The 23471-nt window shown below is 37.2% G+C and overlaps 1 protein-coding gene across 3 annotated transcripts in view; it reads right to left on the bottom strand.

Annotated features, from left to right (window-relative positions):
- Positions 1-23471, bottom strand: part of LNPEP (leucyl and cystinyl aminopeptidase) — a 67151-nt gene that overhangs the window by 4747 nt on the left and 38933 nt on the right. For all 3 annotated transcript variants that reach the window (XM_080372718.1, XM_080372716.1, XM_080372717.1), the window contains 12 exons: positions 20541-20672; positions 18863-18983; positions 18020-18174; positions 17551-17664; positions 15320-15451; positions 12351-12482; positions 8861-9021; positions 6229-6317; positions 4165-4345; positions 3266-3422; positions 1688-1872; positions 821-982 (listed from right to left, as the gene is read on the bottom strand). In XM_080372718.1, the coding sequence (XP_080228844.1) occupies positions 821-982; positions 1688-1872; positions 3266-3422; positions 4165-4345; positions 6229-6317; positions 8861-9021; positions 12351-12482; positions 15320-15451; positions 17551-17664; positions 18020-18174; positions 18863-18983; positions 20541-20672 (1721 nt within the window). The remainder of the gene's footprint in view (positions 1-820; positions 983-1687; positions 1873-3265; positions 3423-4164; positions 4346-6228; positions 6318-8860; positions 9022-12350; positions 12483-15319; positions 15452-17550; positions 17665-18019; positions 18175-18862; positions 18984-20540; positions 20673-23471) is intronic.

The raw sequence follows: 23471 nt of genomic DNA, 5'->3' as shown, positions 1-23471 counted from the left end.
GCATATGAAGAGAGACAGGAAAAAGCTTCTGTTCATATCTTCACATGATTCTTCTGATACTCCTGAATTAGATGGAAAAGATTCTATAATAGGTCAAATAGCAAGCAGCTTCTGACATCTGGAACACACTGATGCTCCATTTTACAACCACTGTGCTTATTTACCTTCAGTTTCCAAGTACCACAGTGACCTTAGCTCTAAACCAAGTACCTGAATTTTCATTGTCGTTGGAAAAGAGGAAGCAAATTCTAAGGACTTGTAAAAGAAAACATTATACATTGAAATGTTTAGAAAGGAAAGCTGTAACAAGAATCACACATAGCCAGACAACCTTGGTGTCCTTCATGCAGTACTGCGGTTTGGTCTATGGAGAGGTGTTGGAGCATAATGTAAGGTCAGAATTTCACAGAGAAAGAAGAGAGAGGAAAAGAGGGAGAAAGACAGAACTCAAAACAAATCAAAACCTAACTAGTTATCTTGGTTATAAAGATATACCAATCTTTTAAGACTCCATAGAACAACCTGCAATTTTGTTACTTTTACCAAAAATCTGTAATTTTGCATTCCCAAACTTTTTCAATTTTTTCCTCTTTATGCATATTCAGAATTTGGCCTTTTGAGATACTCTGTTCTGCAAATTATTTTAAAGTGAAAAATACCAGGTTCTATATTTGTATGGAAGCTTATACAAAACATGTGGATAGATTTTCTTTAGCAATCAGAAATTTTTTCAATAAAATAAAAAAGGAAATACATTTTTCCAAAGAAGATTTTAACACTTTTCATTTACAGAGCATACAGCTTTCTGGCTCCTTCATACCAGATTAGCTTTCTGACATCTTCTGTGCTGGCCAAGGCTTCAATCATTTTGCTCTTCTCTGCTTCAGAAAGTGAAGAGGAGTACAACTTCAGAAGGAATTCCCAGCCATCACTAGATTTGGCTCCAGCTGTAAATATGGCTTTCATAACATCACTAGGCAGACTACAGGGGAAAACAAAATCAACAATGAAACAAAACAACAAACAAAAACAAAACAAAAAAAAAAACACCCACAAAAAACCAGAAGAGAGGCATGAAAATGCTCATCTGAGAAAATAAGTAAGTCACAAAATTAAAGATTAGCTCGAAAGAAATGGTTGTCTTTTGAGCACTTTAATTCTGTAGCAATTGTAAGTTTGTGCTGGATTGAATTCATGCCAATCTAGTACTTCAAGTTTCTGGGAAAAAACAAATCATATTAGTCACGTGAAAGCAGGGTAAATTATACAAAAATCTAAGTCATTTTCTGTGGCTCAAAATGCAAGGAATCCAGAACAGAATGAGTTCTGCAAGATAAAAAAAGTATGCTTTGACATTGCTAAGTAATCCTCCTTGAGCATGCACTTTAGGAAATGCAGATGGACGCAATCTGTGACTGGTTTCGCAGTCACACTTAATGAAACTGCAGATAAAGTCTTAAATTCTAGGACAGTTCTCCCTTTCATCTGAAAACAGCAATTAGTTCTACATGAGGAACAGTCGAAGACAGAATGAAGTGCTTTATCAATATTCAATTGGTGGTGGTGGTGTGGGGGTTGTTTTGTTTGATTGTTTTGTTTGTTGGGTTTTTTTTTCTCCCAAACTATGGTGGCAAGGTAACAGGGAAACAGGTAAATAAAAGAAGTGAAAGCCCAGTTTTTGTGGTACCTCATTGTTCCATTAGACTTCATCCACTTCTCAAACATCTCAGTGGCAGTAGTTCTACACTTCCTAATATTGTGGGTGCAGGCAAAAGTTAGCAGTGTTGACCGGAGCTCTCGTTCAGACAGGGTCCCATCATCTGTCCAACGCTGTTGATCAATTTTATCTCCAAGCAGATGCTCTATTCTATACTATAGGAGGGAAAATTATTAGTAATAGCTAATTTTCTCTAAAAGGATTTTTTATATGCAAAACTGGTCTTAAAAAAAGAAAACAAAAGTAAAGTTTTAAAACCGTGGAAGTTAAACATAGTCGTTCTCCATCTACCTATCCCCAATTTATATAAACCATTTCTTATCTGGATGAATAAGTATCAGATACCACACAGGTCTGAAAGATGGGCCAAGTGTACATCTGAAATTGCACATGCAAACAGAAGACTACTGTGAGTTACAGTTCAGACTTGCATGCAGTCAGCTTACTATCTCAACTAACTACATCTCCTGTATGTTTTACTTTTAACTCCATCAATTAACAGTTACTACATTTCACTTGAGCACAAACAAACTGACTTTTACCTGTAGACTGAATACCCTTACATGTTTGTAGTTTTGTCATGGTCCAAAACCACAGTTAGGTGCCTCACCAGCTCCCACACCCCAGCTGAAACACTTGAACTTAAATATAGACACTGCATTGCAAACTGTAGTTTGGACTGTGTATAACATCGGATCTGTAAAACCTTTGAATAAATACTAAATAAGGAAATTTCTTATAGTAGTGGGGGGTTTTGTTTCTTATAAATTTCCTTAAGCACTGACTAATTACCCTTACCTAGTATGAAGAAAAAACCTGCTATTTTATCTATCGTTTAATAATTTTCTTTCTAAATTAAATCCCTTTGCTGACATTCTACAAGGTAAAGCAGCAAGGGTAATTTTAAACCCATAGATGAATATGGAGAGGAGGCTTCATACTAAGAAGGTAAACAGAGAAATGAAAGACATTTCCTCAGCAAGAACTGAGGCTACATTGTGGATTTCATTGCTAAGTCTATAGCACTGTATGTTGTTAATCTATCGCACAGCTGGATGGGACAATGACAACCATTCATGTGTTCCTGTTTTTACAGAAAATATTTTTCCCACTACCTTTAGACAAAGTAATTAGATCTATGATCTCCAGCCACTCCAATAATTTTGGGAATAAATTTTCTGTACTAGAAAAATGTCATGGACTCTGTTTAATTACATACCTGTACTACATTGACCTTTACAGCCAGTATAGCAAATACCCAGACACCACTGTGTTCCCACTGCATTACACTCTCTATAAAACATTGAGGGACTGGGGAGGGGGCAGGGCACAAGAGGAAGTAGATCCAAAAAATTTTGCATTTCAGTAAGAGGTCATTGCTACTTCACAAAAGCAGGCAAGGCTGGCAACTGTCTAGAATCCTCATCCAACGTAAGTACTGAAATTACTGAATATGTTCAACAGTCAACACTTAAAAATTATAAAGAACATTACGGCTAATTATTTCAAATTAAAATTTACAGAAAACTACATAAAACTAAACCATACCATGACTCGTGCTGCCAGTAGTTGTTCACCCTTTTTCTCTAAAAGGCTGTATATAAGGCTCAGCTGAAACAGAGCTTGAGTGAGTGGTGCAGTGCTGTTCTCCTTGTTAAGGTAATCAATCAGTTCAAAGGCCTTTTCCAGAGACACTTTTCCTAGACTATAGGTCAATGAATACAAACATTAAAATGGCTTCCAAAACAAAAACACTCTCTGAAACAAGATCAGAAGTGATGTTCTCCATTACATTAACAGAGGGATAGGTGAATAGAGGGAGGAACTAAGAAACACTTTAGATGTAGAGATTTTTATATTATTAGTAAGACAGTAACAAACCAACAATGGCCACTACCATGCCTTCAATTCATAAAAATAAAGATAGATAAGGAAGTGTGACAATGATGTCTGCAAATATTTATCATAACTAAGGGTACTCAGATAGGAAGCAGCTGTCAAAGAGGCCATCCAGACCGCTCAGCCTCACCTGCTCTGATGGCTGTGGTGAAAGAAAAGAGGGAGCCAGTAAAAATTTGAGAAGCAAATAGCTTCTTCTCTAAAGTGGAGCATACTCATCAACAGAGTACAGGAAAATAGGCTGCTAGGCAGACTATCAGACACTAAAGAAAACAGTATTTTCCAGAAATGGAAGCTGTCATGTGGCTCTTTGTGATGAAAATAAATGGATGTTGCTATAAAGAACAGAGAAATAACATCTAGCAATATGGAAGAATCAGTGAAATAACTTTAAAAAAAAAAGTGAATGCTGAAGAGTTTCAATAGGCTAATAGACTGAATTAAAACTTCTCTGAAGCAGTCTCCTCTAGAATTCAAGTCTGATCTTCTTTGACTTGGAAAAAACTTTAAACACATATAAACTATGTTTTCCAATACAAAAGTCTTACCCTGCAAGGTTGAAGATATTGTTGATCAAATTGGCTCTGTCTTTAGGACTCAAAGCTGTGTGGTTTTTTTTCAGCAAATCAATCAGTGTTTTCCAGTCTTCAGTATAGTGTACCATGTAATAGCCATTCATGTCCACATTGAATTTTATCCATTCCACCTCTTCTGGAAGTTCAATGACAGCTAATGGAAGACAATCAGTTAGCAGTAGAAACAAACATTTAGCAACATTTCATTCAAATCCAAACCTATAAAGCAGACCAGTTCCAGAGTCAATAAATCCTTTTCCACCCACTAGATCCCCCTGCTGTGAAGAAGGAATAGCCAGTACAAAGGTTCCATGAGAACGCTCCAAAATTCCAGGTTGTACTTCCTCCTTCCTCCTATATCTGATTGAATGAATAGTATCACAATCTGCCTTGAGTTGTATCCATACGTACGTTACTTAGTGCAGTTATTTTTCTCTTCTGTCCAGTTCTCCTCTCAAACAACCCCATCTCCTCTCTGCCCGCTTTCATATATATAAAAAAAGCAGTTACACACTTCATATAAAGAAACAGAGAAATGGAGACAGCATTAAAGAGGTAGAAGGCCACACTCTAGTTTCAAAGTCAACTAGATACAAGAAGAGAGGTTTTGGGGAAAAGCTCTTCCTTTCAATTGATTCTATAACTACTGCCAAAAATGTCAATTTACTTAGCTTCTACAATGCCTTTGAAATTTAGTAGCTATACTACTAGAAATTCTCTTGTACATCTCTCCTACTCCTATCTTCCACATCCAAGTTTCTACAGTCAGTGAGGAATTGGTTTGATCAACATAAGACCACTAACAAGGCGATTTAAGATGAAATAAAAATGATACAATCAGGCTACTTACCTATTAGTTTTAGTAAGATCAGGAACACATTCAATTAAACAGCTTTGTTCTTCCATTCTGATAAGTCATAATATTTTTTTTTTAACTCTATCTTAAATGAAAAAGGCCAGGAATACCATGAAGGCTTTGTAAAACCAATGTCAGAATGATGTAAACCAAAATTATCTCCTTTAATTACAGTACTTCAAAAGTCACTTTAGAGGGGTGGCAGTTCACAAAAATCAGTGAACAGTAAAATTTCAAGATCAGCTCTAAGAACTTGATTTAAAATTTGTACAGCTTTATTTCCAAAAGCAGAGGTGCAAGATAAGTTTATGAATTAAAAATAATTGCCAGTTAAATGCTCTTTAACAGGGGTGAAAAAAAATTCATCAGCAGACATAAGATGATGAGTCAGATCCGCTTCAATAAAATGCAAAAACCTATTCAAGTCAGTGGAGAGATAGCCAAAGTGATTGTAGCACAATACAACATAAGAGTGTAGCCCAGAGGTCCTCACACTTTTAACCAGGGGCCGGCACGGATGCAGTGGCAGGCAGCCATCTGCGGCTGCTTGGTTTCCCCCCCAACCCCGGCGGGGGGGGCGGGGGGGTCTGTAAATACCGGGGGCCGGATTGAGGACCCTGGGGGGCCGTATCCAGCCCGTGGGCCGTAGCTTGAAGACCCCTGGTGTATAGTAACTATCCACCTGGCAAGGAAAAAAACAGAGCTGAAGAAACAAAACCCCATAGACTAGCAATTTAAGATTCAAACTAGCCGCTGCAGCAAAAGCAAAAGAGTTTACGTGAAAAGATCTAAGCATTTCAAGTTCTACAACAGCATTCTCAAAAACTTAATCATTTCAGCTGCAATAAATCATATTTCAGTGGAAAGTGACCTTCTCACATTTCAGTACACTGGCAAAGCAACTCTCCCATTACTCACTCTCTAAAGGACGTGTACTGGGATGAAGAGAGTATGGGGTTTTACAAATTCCAGGCCTGTGCTTCTGCCCCAGTTGCTGCCATTTATTTGTACATATAATGCTATAGGGAACCAACCTCTTAATGATTGCTTGTCTCCATATCTCTGTAATTTTTTTGTATTATGTATGCCTTCATCTTCACGTCTTACACAAGTGTGCACTCAGAAACATCAGTAAACTGTAACATATAAGTAACTTGCTACTAAAGTTTTGAGTCACATACCTGACTTTTGGTCCAGTAAATATGCATTAGTACAATGGGTGAAGTTGCAGCTACTAGTTATGTAGGTGAGAGGGATATGCCACAGATAACTGCAAAGGAAACAAATATTTACTGACATACTACACACACATTTTTTGTCTTGATGGGTTTGTTTCTTTGTTTTGGGTGGGGTTTTTTAACTTTTAAGTATTTTGATATATTATTAGTATTAGAACCACTGCACAATGTGTAAAATGATAAAGTATAAATCTGACACATATCATCAGAATAGATAAAATAATACATATACAGCATATACAGCAATTATTTTTTTATTCCCACTGTGTTGAGAAGTGGGAAAATTTCACAGAATCATGGAATGGTTTGGGTTGGAAGGAACATTTACATGTTATCTACTCCACCCCCCCTGCAGTGAGCAGGGACATTTTCAACTCGATCAGGTTGCTCAGAGCCCCGTCAACCTGACCTTGAATGCTGCCAGTGATGGGGTATCTACCACCTCTCTGGGCAGCCTGTTGCAGCATTTCACCACTCCCATCATAAACAATCCCTTCCTTATATCTAGTCTGAATCTATCCTTCTTTAGCTTAAAACCATTTCCCCTCATCCTATCACTACGGGTCCTATTAAAATGTCTGCCCAGGCTAAACAATGCCAACTCTCAGCCTTTCCTCATACAGGAGAGGTGTTCCATCCCTCTGACCACTTTTGTGGCATTCCTTTGGACCCTCTCCAACAGGTCCATGTCTTTCTGGTGCTGAGGATTTCAGAGCTGGATGCAGTACTCCAGGTGAGGTCTCACCAGAGTGGAATAGAAGGGCAGAATCACCTACCTTGACCTGCTGGCCACGCTTCTTTTGATGCAGCCTAGGAAACTGTTGGCTTTCTGGGTTGCCAGTGCACATTGCCATCTCATGTCTAGTTTTTCACCCACCAGCACCCTCAAGTCCTTCCCCGCAGGGCTGCTCTCAATCTCTTCATCCCCCAGCCTGTATTGATACTGAGGGTTACCCTGACCCAGGAGCAGGACATTGCACTTGGCCTTGTTGAACCTCATGAGGTTCACATGGGTCCACTTCTTGAGCTTCTCCAAGTCCCTCTGAAGGCAAACCTGTCCCTCAGGCATGTCAACCACACCACTCAGCTTGGTGTCTATGTCACGGATGAAGACATTAAACTGGGCCAGTCCCAATATGGAACTCTGAGGGACACCACATTTCCTAGTACTTCTTCCTCAGTTTCATCATGCTAAGTAGCTTGTCCAAAGTCACACGGACAGGAAATCTCTGGCTGCATCAGACATTCAGCCAGTATTATTTTCACCTCAGTCCAATGTTCTATCTTCATGAAATTTTACAAGTTGATTTTTTTTTAAAAAAAAAACAATTTATGTTAATTCACATACAAGACTCAAAATCCAAATCATAGTAATAGAAACTATAGTTGTTTGCATACCACAAAGACTGTCTCAAGTGAACTGCAAGCTGGAAGAATAAATGCTAAGGTGGCTCATCATGACGATAAGGACTTGACTATTTAGAGAAAATACAACTTTGAGTGAGGTGGAACAAGCTGCCCATACGCATTCCAGTTTTGACAGGGACCCCTTCTGCACATGACTCACACAGAGCACCCTTCTTCAAAAGCTTTTAATGCACTCCTCAAATTGACATTGACTAGAAAAAAAAGAATAATTAAGCCTAACAATCCTTCCTTTCTTCCTTACCTTTCAACCACACATTGTTTTCCTTCATCCACATAATAAATATAAAACAAAGCCCTGTAAATCCCAACATTTCAAGAGATAAATTCTTTTCACAGGCCTGATTCTGCAAGATGATGTAAAGGACTCAGTTCCTGTTAAGGCTTCAAATAACTGAATAAAACTACCAAAATCTCAAAAGGATTCAAACTTATGTATTTTGGTTTGTTACAAAATACAGTAAGGTTTATAATATAAGACATATTTGCATTAAATTAATTTTTACAATTAGCAACTGCTACAACTTTGCTTCTTCAGTAACTGCATAGGTACTTTGTTTTAGTTTTTGGCACAATGGATATTGCCTCTCTTATATTTTCAGCCATTAGCTGTCATGCATCAGTGTCATCTTAAAATTTTTACCCAAGAAAGCTTCTCTAATTTTCTCTAACAAAGCCCAAAATGTACACTGAATTTCGGCAGTAAAGAGCAGAGGTTCTAAAGCAAGACACCTGTAACTTCTGCAGCCCACCTTTTTTCAGCTTCTTATTAACCACACAAAACTTTCTGAAATAAAGGAAAACTTCACCTGTGAGATCTGCCTTTTGGTATTAAAAAAAATGGAAGAATTCATTCTACTATTTACCACAACTCATCATCTTAAGCACAAAAGCTTCAGAAAAGGATGCAAATAAGAAACTCAGCTTAGAAAGGATGCCACAAATTTTTACCAGTTGCTTGGCTGGAAATAGACATGGATCTTCAGGCAGATACTAGATGTACAAATTTCTGTGCCAAATTCTCTACTACTATCTGCTTTCAAAGAAAATACTAGAACCCCTGAATACAAGTGAGAAAGATGTACAAGATACAAAAAAGATATCTGCAGGTAAATTTTAATGGATTAAAAAGTATTAAGAAGGGAATAACCTTGCATCTGATGTCCAGTTTTCTGGTTCCACACGATACAAATATTTCTCTTGTTGTACAGAAATAATCTTTCCCTTTCGGACAACAGTGACTAAAGGGAATCCTTTTTGCAGAATCCAAGTTTTCATCAACTTTTTTACATCTAGTGTCCCATTGGTAATCTGTAAAAAAAAAAATCATAATGGAACAAGCAAAAAGCAAATTAAGAACATTTTTAAACCTTCTTCCTTAATTTACCAAGTAAGTAGTAGCACGATTCTGCATCTGTAAACAATCACTTTGACATTGAGCTTGTAAATTTTATAAGCAACAATTCAGGGGAGCAAGCAGGTTTTGTTTTCTTAAGCTGAGGGAGTCCTAGCCAAGCAGTGGAAAGACAAACTGGAAACATCAGGTGGATTGAACTGGTACATCATGAAACTGGAGAAAAGAATGTTACAGAAAAGAAGGTTACAGTAAGATCCCAGGCTCCTCTCTACCCTTTCTCCTTCCTTATTGGTATTCTGATGTTAAGTGGGTGTTTCGGGTTAAAGACCTACTTTACTTCTGAAATTAATACTAGGAATTGGATTAAAGCCAAGGTGTTTGTACAACAAAACCAACATATACTTCATCTCTTTTTTTTTTTTTCTTTTTTTGTAGTTCTTCCCACTTACCAGCTATTGCATAGCTTAAACTCCAACTTCTAATCTTTCAGGAACTGTTTGTACTATAACATCCCACCAAGGGACAAGTACTTTACAATGCCTATATATCACTGTCTCTTTATTAGCAGAGATGATCATCCAACCTGAAAAAAACAGTATGTCACCTAACTTGCTATCAGGAACATAAGGAAATTAATACATCATTACTCAAGTTACAGTTACCTTTGAGCAATCCATACTGTTGTCTTTCTCCAGTTTACCTCAACAGCATCTTACTGCACTCTGTTCTTTGTTAAAGCCAACAATAACATATCCAGTTTAACCTCATGGGAAAATACTACATTATTTATGTAGAAAACTAGCATAAACTTTAAGTAGAAATTTCAATTCCAGGGAAGAAATTCTCTATCACAGGCTTGAAATTTATAGAATTTGGAGTCTACATGGGTTTTAATTTTTTACATACTCCCAAACCCCACTATTAAATCCTCTTCTTCCATCTTGCTATCATAAGCTAGCATTGTTACTACAATGTTACATTATGAAATCTCTTCATAAATTGCCCAAGTTCGGACAAATTCATGCTCTCGCTCTCTTTTGCCACTATCTATTATTTCCTTCCTGTCACACTTTGAAATCATCAAGAAATTTGTAAGACCAATGCCAGTCAGCCAAAAAAATCCAAACAAAAAAAACCCAAACCCAAGATGAGAGGAATGTGAAGAGATCAGAAAACCAATTAAGTCCATTACTTGCACCTTGTCAGCTTGCCTGTTTTGCATCTAAGTCTTTCTCTGCTAACATTGTGAGCCACCTAAGGACTGGCAGAAAGATTTGTGTCAATCTGTACAGAGACATGAGTACATTTTAAATTTGCTCCACTGGAATACTTTTATTCCAAAATAGAACTCTCCCCAATAACCTGAAATTAAAATCAATTTATTAGAAATTATAGGTTCATCATTTCATAATAGCAAAAAATTTATTGACATTAATTGATTTTATTGACATATCTTCTTTGAACAGAAGCTCCTAACTCCAATGAAAGTGAAACATGAAAATTACTTTATCCTTCCTCCTTCTTGGCAAGGTATACAACAAGTTTGCTTGCTGTGTTACAGATTTTTCTTTTATTTCACATGCAGTTTTCTCATCTTCACTCTGATTGTCAGTTTCCACAGTGAAGGTTAAGACTTAAGAAATGATTGTGCATTTTGCTGTGTGGACAGCAAAAATTCATGATCAAAGAAAAGGCCACTTTTACAGTTGGAATTTTCAAACACATTCAGCCTAGGCATAATTAATGTGAGCAAAACAAAAAAAAGCCAGTCAATTTCTTGAATATAACAGATTTGCTTTTACTATTACTAGAAATATGGGAAACAACCAAAAAGGATATCAAAGATCTCAATACATGATAATACTAATGGTTTAATTGTCATAAGGAAGACAGTGAAATAATTTGCATCTAAAATGGAGAAGAATCAGCAAGTCAGACAGAGACATGGCTTTTTGTATTATGAAGCAAAACTTTGAAAGAAACTTTTAACAGATCTGGTGTCTCACTGGCTAGAGTCCAAGGGCCCTAATAATGGTATCAGTCAACTCAAAGATCAGATAGGTACACAATATTTTGTATAAGCTCAGATTCATCTAGTTCAATAATTTTAATTATTCAGACACCTACTGCGTGAAGATATTATTGATCAAAGACTTTCCATCAAGTCCCTAGAATGGATGAAGTTTTGATACCAAGGGCAGAGAAAATAATCAGAGATGCAGCCTGTCTAGATTTGACTGTTAAACAACAGAGTCTGGCTAAGAATCTGAATGTGAAAGACTATCAGAAAGCAAGAGAAACTAAGAATTCAAGACATAAAAAGAAAATTATTATGACAGAAAGAATACTAAAACAAAGGGACAGTAGATTTCAGTAAATTCTGAGAGACAACAGGTGAAAATCAGAAAAAGAAAGTACTGCAGAAAATTTGATACCTTCTCAGAGAAGTAAAATAATAAAAGCACAAATGTAAACTAAATAATTGTAATTCCAGTCCGGTCCTGCTAGACCATGAGTCTTTGGAAAAAGAGAATATGAAAGCATGCAAAAGTGTAGGCTATGTGAAAACACAAAATTAACAGCAATAACGCTTATGTGCAAGAAAATCTCAAAACAAACCAAACACTCAGGCACAAAATGAGATGCAGCCAGCAATGCCCACTGCTGCCTTCCCCAGCTCCCACAGCTTGTTGACTTTCCCCCTTGCTCTCCCTACTCTCTCACAAAGTGCCCTTGCTTTTTTTGCTCCCTAACTCTCTCCTGCCAACTCACTTTAATCAGAACCAGCCCTATGCTTGCCTTACCATTGGAGAGCTGTTGAACTAAATTGTCCCCTACAATCTGTTTTTTCTGCAATTCCAGCACCACTTGTTGAAACAGAAGCTATCACTGAAACAGTTACACTACTAGAGAGTATCCCAAGACCTCTACAGAGGCTGGATTCAGCTATTCATTGAAAGTAAAGTTTTGTCCTGCATTTAAGATGACTATTTTTATTCTGGTCTTAAACACTAACAATGCAACTCCAGAGAGGCTACGTACACACTGACATGTCCACATGTGTAGATACGCATAGTAGGGCATACCCACTTCCAGTGCTTTTTTGGGATGATACTCAGTGCAGTCCCAGAAGCTACAGGAATCTCCATATCTATATGACAGAACTTTGGATTATGACGAGCAAGAAATTCAGTGTACTTAACTTAAGCCTATTATCAAGGAAATAAATAAAAATTGACAACACACTTAGAGAAGTCAAAAAACAACGTATCAAAGATGATACCTCATTCATGCTGTCCCACAAGTCATCACTCTGGGCAGATCCATAGTTGTGATTATGCAAATATACCTCAATGCCAGCTTGGAAAACATCCTTAGTGAGGAAGTGTTTCAGCATCATAAGAAGTGAAGCCCCCTTTAGGAAAAAAAAAAAAAAGAAAAAGGATTGGTAAATTAAAGTTACAGAACTTGTTGAAGCATAGGCATGTTACAGCTCTTTCACACTACAAGAATAGCTCATAACCTGGCAGATTTTATCCCAAATGATCTCATCTGGATAATTACCTTAACACTCAGCTGCCTTGGAAAAATATTTCTTTCAGTATTTCATAAACTTCAAATAAAGTTACAAAAAAGGCTAGTACAGCTTGAAAGTTTTTCCCAGATGATTTGGGAAAAAAAAAAAGATAATATTTCAAAGGCTCAGAATAGTTAAAAAACAGGCTAAGAGAGCTTGACATTTTTTCCAATTAACATCTTCTCAAAAAATATTGCCTTCTTACAGATAAGTGTCTGCTGGTTGCTGTATTTCATCAGCAATACTCTTCTGTATAGCACAGGACTATATTTGTGAGACAGTATTTAACACTCATGGTTTGCAGTTGCATCAAAAAACTAAAAACATAGGAAAAAGATGAGATGCACTTAGTAGGCTGGAATTGACTGTAGAAGGCCAAGTGTATTTTGACACTGTTTAAATATAGCCATGCTTTGTTAAGAAAAGCAGTAAATGAGTAGTTCTATTATCAAAGTGGCCACAAATGTGTAAACAGAAAGGTGGTGGGTTTTGTTTTTTTTAAACATAGCTGAAAGCCATTTTCTTTCCATAGAAATAATTCTGTAACACCCACTAATAAATAAATTGCCTGAGGACTTGCATATTGTACAAGTGAATGCAGACGAGCAGCCACAGCTTATGAAATGTTTAAAGGTGCGCTTTATATTTTTGGTACTACTTCTGAGAAAGGATCAAGAAAAAATTAAAAGGCAGATTTAATGAAAGCATGTATGGTTCTTACACATTCCAAATTCAGGTTTTGGAATTTAAGTAATATCTTGCCTGAAACTGAAGGCTGCCTGGTTAATCTAATTATTCATGAAACTGCAGGAATACCCTTTACTACAGGTTTTAATAATGTCATAATTTCCTCTCTGCCATGTATCTGTACTTAACCTATAGCTCTATTAGTTTCTTCTTCTTATGGCATATCCTCCCAAACACTGTTATTGCAGGTGGATTGTTGTCCCACCTTTGAGTGTTAGGTTTACAGATAGTCTGCAAAACAACCAGGCTAAAAATAATTTTGTACAATAATTCCTATTCCAGACAGTAAAATGTAGAGGCCACCTACTAATCTGTGTCAGTTGGTAGCATAGTAAAATAAAGAAAGCTGTACAATTCAGTAACAGACCACCCTTACCTGCTTAGGGACCGTGTTGCAAGTGTCTTCCCACACAAATTGCCATGAATGCTAGCTAAGATAAAGGGCCAAGAGTAGCAGAATACAAAGACTGCATGCACGAATAAAGAGCTAGGCAATGAAAGCCTCTGAAACATAGAAAGCATCCATGAAAAACCTTGTTTCTGGACAATGCGAGGGCAAAACATCTGTTTGTTAACTGCTAAACTCAAAGATGTAGGTTGCTATCTTTTTATTCAGAAGATGCAAATACTTATTATTAGCAATAAAGTAACACTCCAAATGTAATGCTTTACTAATTGACTGAAACTCCAGCCCAATCACTTATGGAGTATTTCCATTAAAATTATACAGAGGAGTGTTGATCAGGCAAACAGTGACAGAATTATTATCTCTAAAGTTAATTGCCTACAGAGATGATCATGCATCATGCATAGCTTCCAGAAGCTCACCAAAAAGGGAATTACTTGAGACAGCAACTCTGAAGCATGAAACAACAGCCATGCCTTTTGAGATACTGCTTAGGGGGAGAAACCAAATCCATCTCACAGCCAAGGGAAGCTGAAAATTACACATCTCTGTTCTTGCAGTTCAGAAAACAGAGACCAAAATAAATGGAAGCACATCATTATTGTAGGTCCGTTTGGCACCTCAGACTACTGAAGGATGCCAGACAGCATGTGTTGAACAGTTGAGACTTGCAAAAGAAATCACGGGGGACAAGCCAAGACAGCTGTGGGAAATGCATTCCACTGAGCAGAGAAAGATGTAGTATTTGACTATCTTCTAGTAAGCACTAGCTGTTCCCATGGTTTCTAATTAGATGAAAGTACAAGCATACACAGACAGTGGGAGGAAAAATTACAGCTAATCCAAAAGATATAAAAGGCTTTCCTTCAATTCTGCCAAAATCACAGGACAAACTACCTAATCTCAAGACATCAGTGAAAATGTGTCAAATACAGATACTCGCTCTCATGCATTTTCCAGTGAGGCACTGTGAAGTTTTTAAGAAAAACATAGACCTCATACACAACACTCACTAGACGTCCTAATTAAGTTACAGACAACCAGAATATGCAGTGAAATGATTTTACATTCCAGGTGCAAGCCACTAGTTCAGGAAGTCTAAAACACTGGGGGTTTGAAGTAGAGAGAATATAAAAAGGAGGGCTTGCTTCAGGAAGTGCCTTGCTGTTATTCTTTTCTTAAGCAGTTGTTACAGTCTGCTATCAGAAAAAGAATGTATGTCTAACTGGTTATTTTGTTTCACCTACTAGTCCCCTCTTAACATCTTCACAAGTATTTTACTTCATCCTGAAAGTGCGCACCAAGCAGAAGGATATTATGTAAGGACACAAATACACATACATATTTTTTTCCTAATTAAAAGCTATGTAGATGCTCAGAAACACTATTGAGAGATCGTGCATTGTATGTGCTAGGTGTAAGCTACCCCCAAACAACTGTCAGTACATGCTTACTTACCCAGGATTCCACATTCATGTTTTCAATAGCTAATATATAATTTTCCGAATATTTTTAAAGTTACCTTGATATAAGAAAGTGCATCAAACATTTCTTCAATTTGCTCTGAAGACTGAACAGCAGAAGAGACTGGATGTGAAGAATTCAATGAATCCTTCATCATAGCCTTGAAAATTAAATTAAGGAAATCTTCATCCTAAAAGAGAAACATCTATAAGTGTCTAAGACACTAAAAGATACACGGTAAGCAGAATAGTAAAAGTTGTCTCTGCTTTCCTCTTCCATTGGTCTAACATGCCATTGCTTGCCTTCCTGCCAATGGAGGCAGCAAAAACATTGTCAGGGTAGCATTTGTAAAATCTACTTTTTCCCTGCCGCATTTTAGCAGTGGAACTTCACTCCTGAGTTTCCATCACTGTCCAGATCCCTAAGGTCCTCTCTCAGGAAACTTCATCATTAGCACTAGGGTAAATAAATGTACCTACTAAATAACTACGTACCAAATTTCAGATTTTGCTCATCAATGTTTTCAGATAATTTCCAGGAGGCAGGGAATACAAAAGCATGGCTTCTTTCATATGGTTTAATATTAAAGCATGAAGTCCTGGGAAATTACTCACTATAGTGATGTTTGTATGAATGTAAACACCACCTTATCTAGTGATCCTAGTACCAAAGTATCTTCCTTGTTTTCTTCTAGAATGAAGATACATGAATTTAATACATTGTTACCAGAACAAGACAACACCAAACACTGACAAGAAGCTGATTGTACTGGTATTTATCCGTTTCATTTCATTGAGCAAACAATTCTGCGTACAGTTTCCTCTATACAGTACAGTTCAAAAAGAAAATAAAAAGGTAAGATCTGTGTATGGTACAATGAAGACACCCTTTAAAACTAAAAATTTTAAAGCTATTCTTCTTGAATGCAGAAGTCCTGAGTGTTTTTTTGTTTGTTTGTTTGTTTTAACCAAAACACATTTTGGCATCACTACGTGGTGAAATGAGATGTTGGTGAAGGCACCTTGACAGGCACCTTTCAGAATTAAGTATACAGGTGTTAGATATGTCCTTGTCAAAACACTAGACTAGTTTTGTGTCCTCCCTTCACTACATACACACTCAACAAGCAGCATAGCTATACAAATACACTTTCAGTGGCCATCAAACTCAACAACCAAGCTAGGCCAAATTAAAAACTTTTTAAACACCCATCTCCAAGAAAGAATTCTACCGAACAAAGTTAGCAACCCAAGTTTCTTAATGCAGTAACAAGGGTGAATGAAGAACTCAAAACCTGCTGTCAAAATGCTGAGAAAAACGCAATCCAGCAAGCAGGAAACAGTCAGTATATGTCAGGTTTTTAATTCCATGACTGATGCAAATCACAAACACTCCTCGAAGGTGGTTCCAGAGCCCAGGTATCTCATCTCCTAGGAAATACCCTTACCCAGCATGCAAAATCAGTCTGTTCACTGCCCCCTCCATTTAGTTCCACCATTCGTTGTTTCATTGCCTGTATTCAGTGACAGGGATGCTTTACAGCAGTAGCTCCTATCCCTTTCTTGGAAAGATCAAGCCTGAATCCTTCATGTTTTCCAGAGTTTGAAAAACTAGGTCACTCAGTACCTGAGTGAACTTTAAATGACCACTAGCTTATTATACCAAAAATATTCCATCCTTCAGCCATATGTGTAAAGAGAAGTACGGAGCTGCACTTTGTACTATCAGAGTAACTCAGTGCTATAAGAGTCCATTGCGTGCAACCATATGATACTTATATATCAGGTCCCCTGATTTGTGAATCCCAAACAGATTCAAGCACAAGCAAATACCACGATAATGGAAAGAATGGAGTTACTCCAGGCATATTTAGTAGCCTAAAGCTCTGATGATTCCTAAGTCTACTAGAAGCACACAAACTTGGTCAATGTGCCTGGACTTTCTGTATAAAGATTTTAAGTTATTTGATACATAGACATCTACACCTTTTAACAACTGTTGTTTTGCACAGAATGCTTTAACCTACACAAAACACAAAGACTGCATGTAGACTACTAGAAAATAAAAATAGAAGATCCACAAAAGCAAGCACCCTCCCCAAAGCCCCCCCCCCCAAACCACTTCCAGCATAATGGAAGTCCCAAAGTAGAGGAGATACAGTATAATCCTAATGGTATGGTGCCCAAAGTGAATTTCAATGTAAGTTTATAAGTATCAGTCCTTTATGGGCAGTATTAAAAATTAGAACTTAGCAAAGGTACAGTAAGTGTAGTTACATAAAATACTTACCGAATGTAGTTCTGGAAAAATCTCTTCCATAGCAAAGTACTCCATGAAAGTGGCAAATCCCTCATTCAGCCAGAGATCATTCCACCATTCCATAGTTACTAGATTGCCAAACCACTACAAAAGGCCAAAACCATCATTCTTTTTCGGATATAAAATCAAATTAGTACAGTAACACTCCATCCATCCTCAGCTTTATCACGTGACAAGATCAAGTTCAGTCCAAACCAGGGTAATGCTATTGCATGCACAATTCCCTAAGTACATCAATGACAGAGTTGCACTCTGCCTGTCGTACTGGAGAAAATATACCTGCAGGTATTCTGAACAGATACAATGCACTACCCAGTCATAGTGAGCGCACAGGTGAATTTAAAGACAAAATTACGTTTAAAAAAAAACCAAAGACAACTAACCCCAAACAAACAAAAACCCCCACCGCATTTAAACAATGACCTCCCCAGTGTAGTACCTGATGGGCAAGCTCATGTGCTATCACTGCAGTTATTGACCTTTTATCCCTTGCTGAAGAAGTATTACTGTCAAACAAGAGTGCTGTTTCTCGAAAGGTGATCAAACCCCAGTTTTCCATTGCACCGGACTGAAAATCAGGAATTGCTACCAGATCTGGAAAAAATTCCAAAGAAGCTTTTGAAAACTAGTTAAAGCAATTCTGTATTTCAAATCTACTTATTCTATTATATATAATCCCTAAAACCCCCATTATTTAAATCCTGTGGTGTGAACACATGCTCACATCTCAGGCACAGAAGCTCCATAGATTTATAGCCATGTTTCTCTAGCAGTACTGTTACACAAACAACTTAAATCACTACACAGACACTGCACGTATATCTTGCATGCACAAAAGCGACAAGCAAATGGGGCTGCCTCTACAAGAAATAGTGTCTTAGAAGACTGCATTTCATTGTATTTCCATACTAACACATGCAGAGAACTCAGACTGCAGATTCTGCACTGGTGAACATGGCTTACAGACTGAGAATTCTGTATCTCCCTACCAAGGCCCATCATGTTAAATTTATACTAACCATGTCTTTAATGTTATGTACAAGTACAAGCAATCTGGTGTCAAAAGCTCAGAAAAGCTTTCCAGCTTGGGAATCACTTAATTCTCATACCCAGTCAAACATTTAATGATTATTTTTTGAATAATTTTTGCAGAACATTATTTCACATGGTTTATGCTGTCTTTTTTTTTTAAGCACACCTTTTCAGAATGAAAGTTCCTCTGCATTTCTCAGAATTGAATAGGGCTTCTTCTTCTGTTTAAAAAAAGATCAATAGAACTTACCTAATTTTTCCAGAGGGTAGTTTATTAAAAAGTATCTTTGATAAAATTCCAGAAGTTTCACAGCTGTGTTTAAGGCATACCCAGCTTGGTTTAGATGCTCTGGTACGGCATACACAGACACCTAGTCCAAAGAGAGAAAAAAAAAAATTAAAACATCTAGCTACAAAAGCTTTAGAAGGAAAAGAGGAGCTGGCAGAAGTTTCTGAAACAGATAGGGCATGGTTTTGGTATTAGCTGCAAATTTTAAGCTCAAAACCAAAACATAAAAGCACCACAGGATCTTCTGGCATTGAGAAAAATCTCATTGCATTATGAACCCAAAGCAATTTTACTTCAACTGTAAACTATTTTATAACATTAATGACAATAAACTTACTAAGTGTGAACTCAGCTCAAATTCTTTGAATCTTCCAGTCACTAATTGCCAGAAGCATTCTGAGAATGTATTTTGTGGAAAATGTCATTATATGCCTCCTTCTTACAGTCTCCCTTGGCCTACCAGACACTGTTGGCAACAGAAAGCCCACTAGCTGGACTCTGGCCTTACTTGGTATGGCCGTTCTTATGGTTTCTCTCTTTAAGCTGGCAATTACTCATACATTGCTAGATCCCTTGTGCTTGGTGCTTTCTAAAGGTCTGCTGGACTTCCCTAGCTTAGCCAAATCTTGCTTGGTGGTCAGAATAAAGGGAAAGCACAGTTAAGAACAACCTCCCTTAGAATACGTCACTCGGACTTTTTCTCCTCTCTTACATGCCTCTGCTATGAAGTACTTCTGAAGTACTGACAACCCATGCAAGTTAGCTTCACTGTTACAAACAAAGCGAAGCACACCACATAGATAGTTGCTTCCATCTCTCTGCAAACATGAAACATTTAGTATACTGATCAGGTTTCAACCTGGTCAAGACCTTGCTACATGTTTTTACCAGAATACAGTTCAAATATAGATGTGAATAGTAGCCAGAAGGGAAAAAATAAAAAAAGGAAGTAGTGTTCTGTCCTTGTTTTGGCTGGGACAGAGTTAATTTTCTTCCTAGTAGTTGGTATAGTGTTGTGGTTTGGATTTAGTTGTTGCTAAGCAGTGATCATACTAAGTCAAAGACTTTTTGCCAGCGAGGAGGCTGGAGAAGCACAAGAAGTTGGGAAGGGACAAGGCCAGGACAGCTGATCCAAACTGGCCAAAGGGATATTCCACACCATCTAACATCATGCTCTGTCTACAAACTGTTGGAAAGCTGGTCAAGGGCTGCTGATTGGGAACTGGCTGGGCATCAGTTAGCTAGTGGTGAGCAATTGCATTGTGCATCACTTTTTTTATATATTCTTATTCTATCATAATCATTATTATTGTTATTGTTGTTGTTGTTATTGTTATTATTATTATTATTATTATCATCCTTTTCTGTCCCATTAAAATGTCCTTACCTCAGCCCACAAGTTTTCTCACTTTTACTCTTCCAGTTCTCTCACCCACCCCACTGGGGGTGGGGGGAGTAAGCAAGTGACTGTATGATGTGTGATGCTTAATTGCTGGCGGGGCTTAAACCATGCCATGGTCTAACTTTTCAGGTTAGACCAAACAGTCTGTCCTATTCAGCTATAATTAGTAATACTTGTCCACATCAATCTGGTTGGCTTGGGAGGGGTGAAGAAAAACTTAAAATGGAACAAACATACCAGACTCCCAGTAGTTTCCTTACTGATGTTTTTCAAGTCTGCAACAACAAAGGCTACTAGGTAGGTGCTCATCTTCAAACTCACAAAAAACTCATCCTGAACAATTCCTTTTGTTACAGGAGTAGTGGCTTTCTGCAGGTAAAAGGAAAACATTGTTATTAATGCAGACAAAAGAACACTAAGACATGCAAGGAATCAATGTTAAATCAAAGAATCACTTCACACTAAGAACAGTTTATAAGCAAGCTTGCAGAACATCTTTATATTTTGGTTATGTTTCAGTGGTATAGAAGATATTCACAAGCTGCTCATGGTGTAACAAAACTTAAGGAGACACGGGTCATTTATGCCTACATACCTAAAAGCTATTTATCAAGATTTAATTTACCAGACAACTGCATTGTTGGAGAAACCATCAATCTAATATAGTTCACACTTAAACCTTCAGTATAATCCAAAGTCAACATACAGATTAGCATTAATTCAAGACAGCTTTAGGCTATTTCAGAGACACAGTTCAGCATAACCTACTAAAAATACTGGTATTGCATGAGCTAAACATTTGCGTCTTCCCAGAAGGCTCCTCAAAACTAGGAGTCCAGGCATACTCATTATTTTAAAAGAACAGAACGAAAAACTCCTTACACCCTTATAAAACAAAAGAGATTGCATTTCAAAAAGCAAAGAGAACCTAAGGTTTCAGTTAGTTCAAAGTAAAAACCTGCCCAGCTCACACAGACTGCCAAAGTAACTGTCTGCTCAGTCTTCTGACATGAGATACCATGGTGTATCTTAAATTAGTTTTAGTGCACAAGTTTTTACTTAATATAGTCCTGGAAAAGGCATGTGTATAGTCTTTCACAAACATAAATTATACAAAGAACACAGCAAAATGGTTAAAAGCGCTCTAGTACAGAATAGTAAAGGTCTGAAGACAGGGATTGCAGTTCATGTGCCTTGCAAAACTTCATTAAATAGATTTGTTTCCAGAAACCATTAACACTTAAAGAACAACAATAACTCCAGTTTTAGACAAGAACATTTCAAACCAAAAAATGCTTTAACATTTAACTGCCACTGAAAATTTAACTGTCAGTGTTAAAGAGGAATACAGTTTTAAGCCTGAAGAGATAATCAATATAACCATCTGATCTGACCACTGTATATGAACAGAATGCCATCACTGAATTTCCCTTTAATATGAGCTTCATCTTCATAAAGAGGTGACGTATTTCAGAAAACCTACTGTGGCTGCAGATAAAACGGTTCAAAAATCAGTTATCCTAAATTAAAAAAAAAAAACAAAAAACAACAAACAAAACTACAAAAGAAAACACCACAGGCCTAACACACACACAGTTTATTTCTAGCCTTGTGTGTCAGCTACTATATATTGGCATATTAGCAATGTACATGCTAGTTGAGAAGGCCTGTTTCTGAGACCTCTTGCTCATGTAGGTATTTATAGAAAATGATGACATTCAGATTTAACCTTCTGATATATAAACTGAAAAGTCTCTCTATTCAACACAGCTTGTTTCCAAGACCTACAGTTATTACAGAAGAATCTGCTCTGCTTGCTTTCCTAACAGGGATTTAAGTGTTTATTTTCAGAAGCAAGTGTACCCTAGTAATGAACTCACCAATGCAAATACACTTCTATACACAACATGATCCCCTTACTCATTTTTCATGTTTCTTTCTTTACGTGTATAAGAATCAACCCACTGGCCTGTACGTACTGCACTGGGCACTCACACCACCTAACAGAATACTTAACCCAGGCTAAGTCTAAAGTGTAACAACTCAGCATGTGCGAGAACACTTGTAAGATTAAGGACAATAAATCTTAAATAAATCCCAAAACCATGCCAATTAAAAGAAGCTTTGCATATAAAAATGGGCACCATTACAAAAGAACTCACTGATACAAAAAATGCTGTTAAAGTAGAATATTTTTTCACAGAAACTCTTGTGTTTATTTGTACAGTCACAAAAATAAGGATTTTATTGTAATTCATATGTGCAAGTTATATTGACAAACTACAAAACCCAAAGGAACTGCTGCTAAGCCCATTAACAGACTGCATGTTTGAATCTGCTACAACAACAAAAGAGGAATTACACAGTATCAGATTATCAGGGTATAACATTGGAGGACAAAACAAAAGAAAATTATATTATTTGCAGTATAAACACAAATAAATAATTACCTTGGAAGTACTGCCCATTAGTAAAACTTGCTCTGTATGTTCTTATGCCTTCTTAATAAATTCTAAATAAACCTGACCTGTTGTTTTGACACAAGAACATGCATTTGATCCCAAGCACTAAACATACAACCTCAATGCTTTCAATGCCTTTTTTTGTATTATCTTTGTTCCACATATGGAAGTTTTCTCAAATCTGTATCAATCATACAGATGAAGTAACAGCCAATTTTTAAAACAGAGATGGAAACAACAAAAAATGCAGATGAAATTTAAAAGCTTTTAGACACATTGCCACTATAACAAGCTCAGTAAGCGTTACAAAGAGAAAAAGAGTGGACAAACAGTTCAGTGAAAAGGGTCAGATACCAAGAATAAACACAGCAAGACAGAGAAGGTGGGTTAAGATGCAGAGAACCAGATGATGGAAAAGCCTGAGCAGATGGGGAGGAAGGAAAATTCTCAGCCTGAAGGAAGCAGGACCTTCTTCTGTCTATGGCATCTATAGGTAACTGAGCAGAAGACATGTAGTATGCAAGGCAGCAGTGGAAGAAGCAGATCTGCAAGTAATTCAAGTGGTATGACAAGCAGCAGGAATTTAAACACCAAAAATAGATACAAGAGAGGCATCACATCATTTAAAAGGGAATTCACTATGCTGGAGTGTATGAGTCATTAGAAGAACAATTCTGTGTAGAGAAAGACGGGTAGGAGAAAGATG

Source organism: Falco punctatus (assembly GCF_963210335.1).
Source record: "Falco punctatus genome assembly, chromosome: Z".
NCBI classification, from domain to species: Eukaryota; Metazoa; Chordata; class Aves; order Falconiformes; family Falconidae; genus Falco; species Falco punctatus.
Note: the sequence above shows the minus strand (reverse complement) of the source record. Positions and strands in the feature narration are given on the sequence as shown.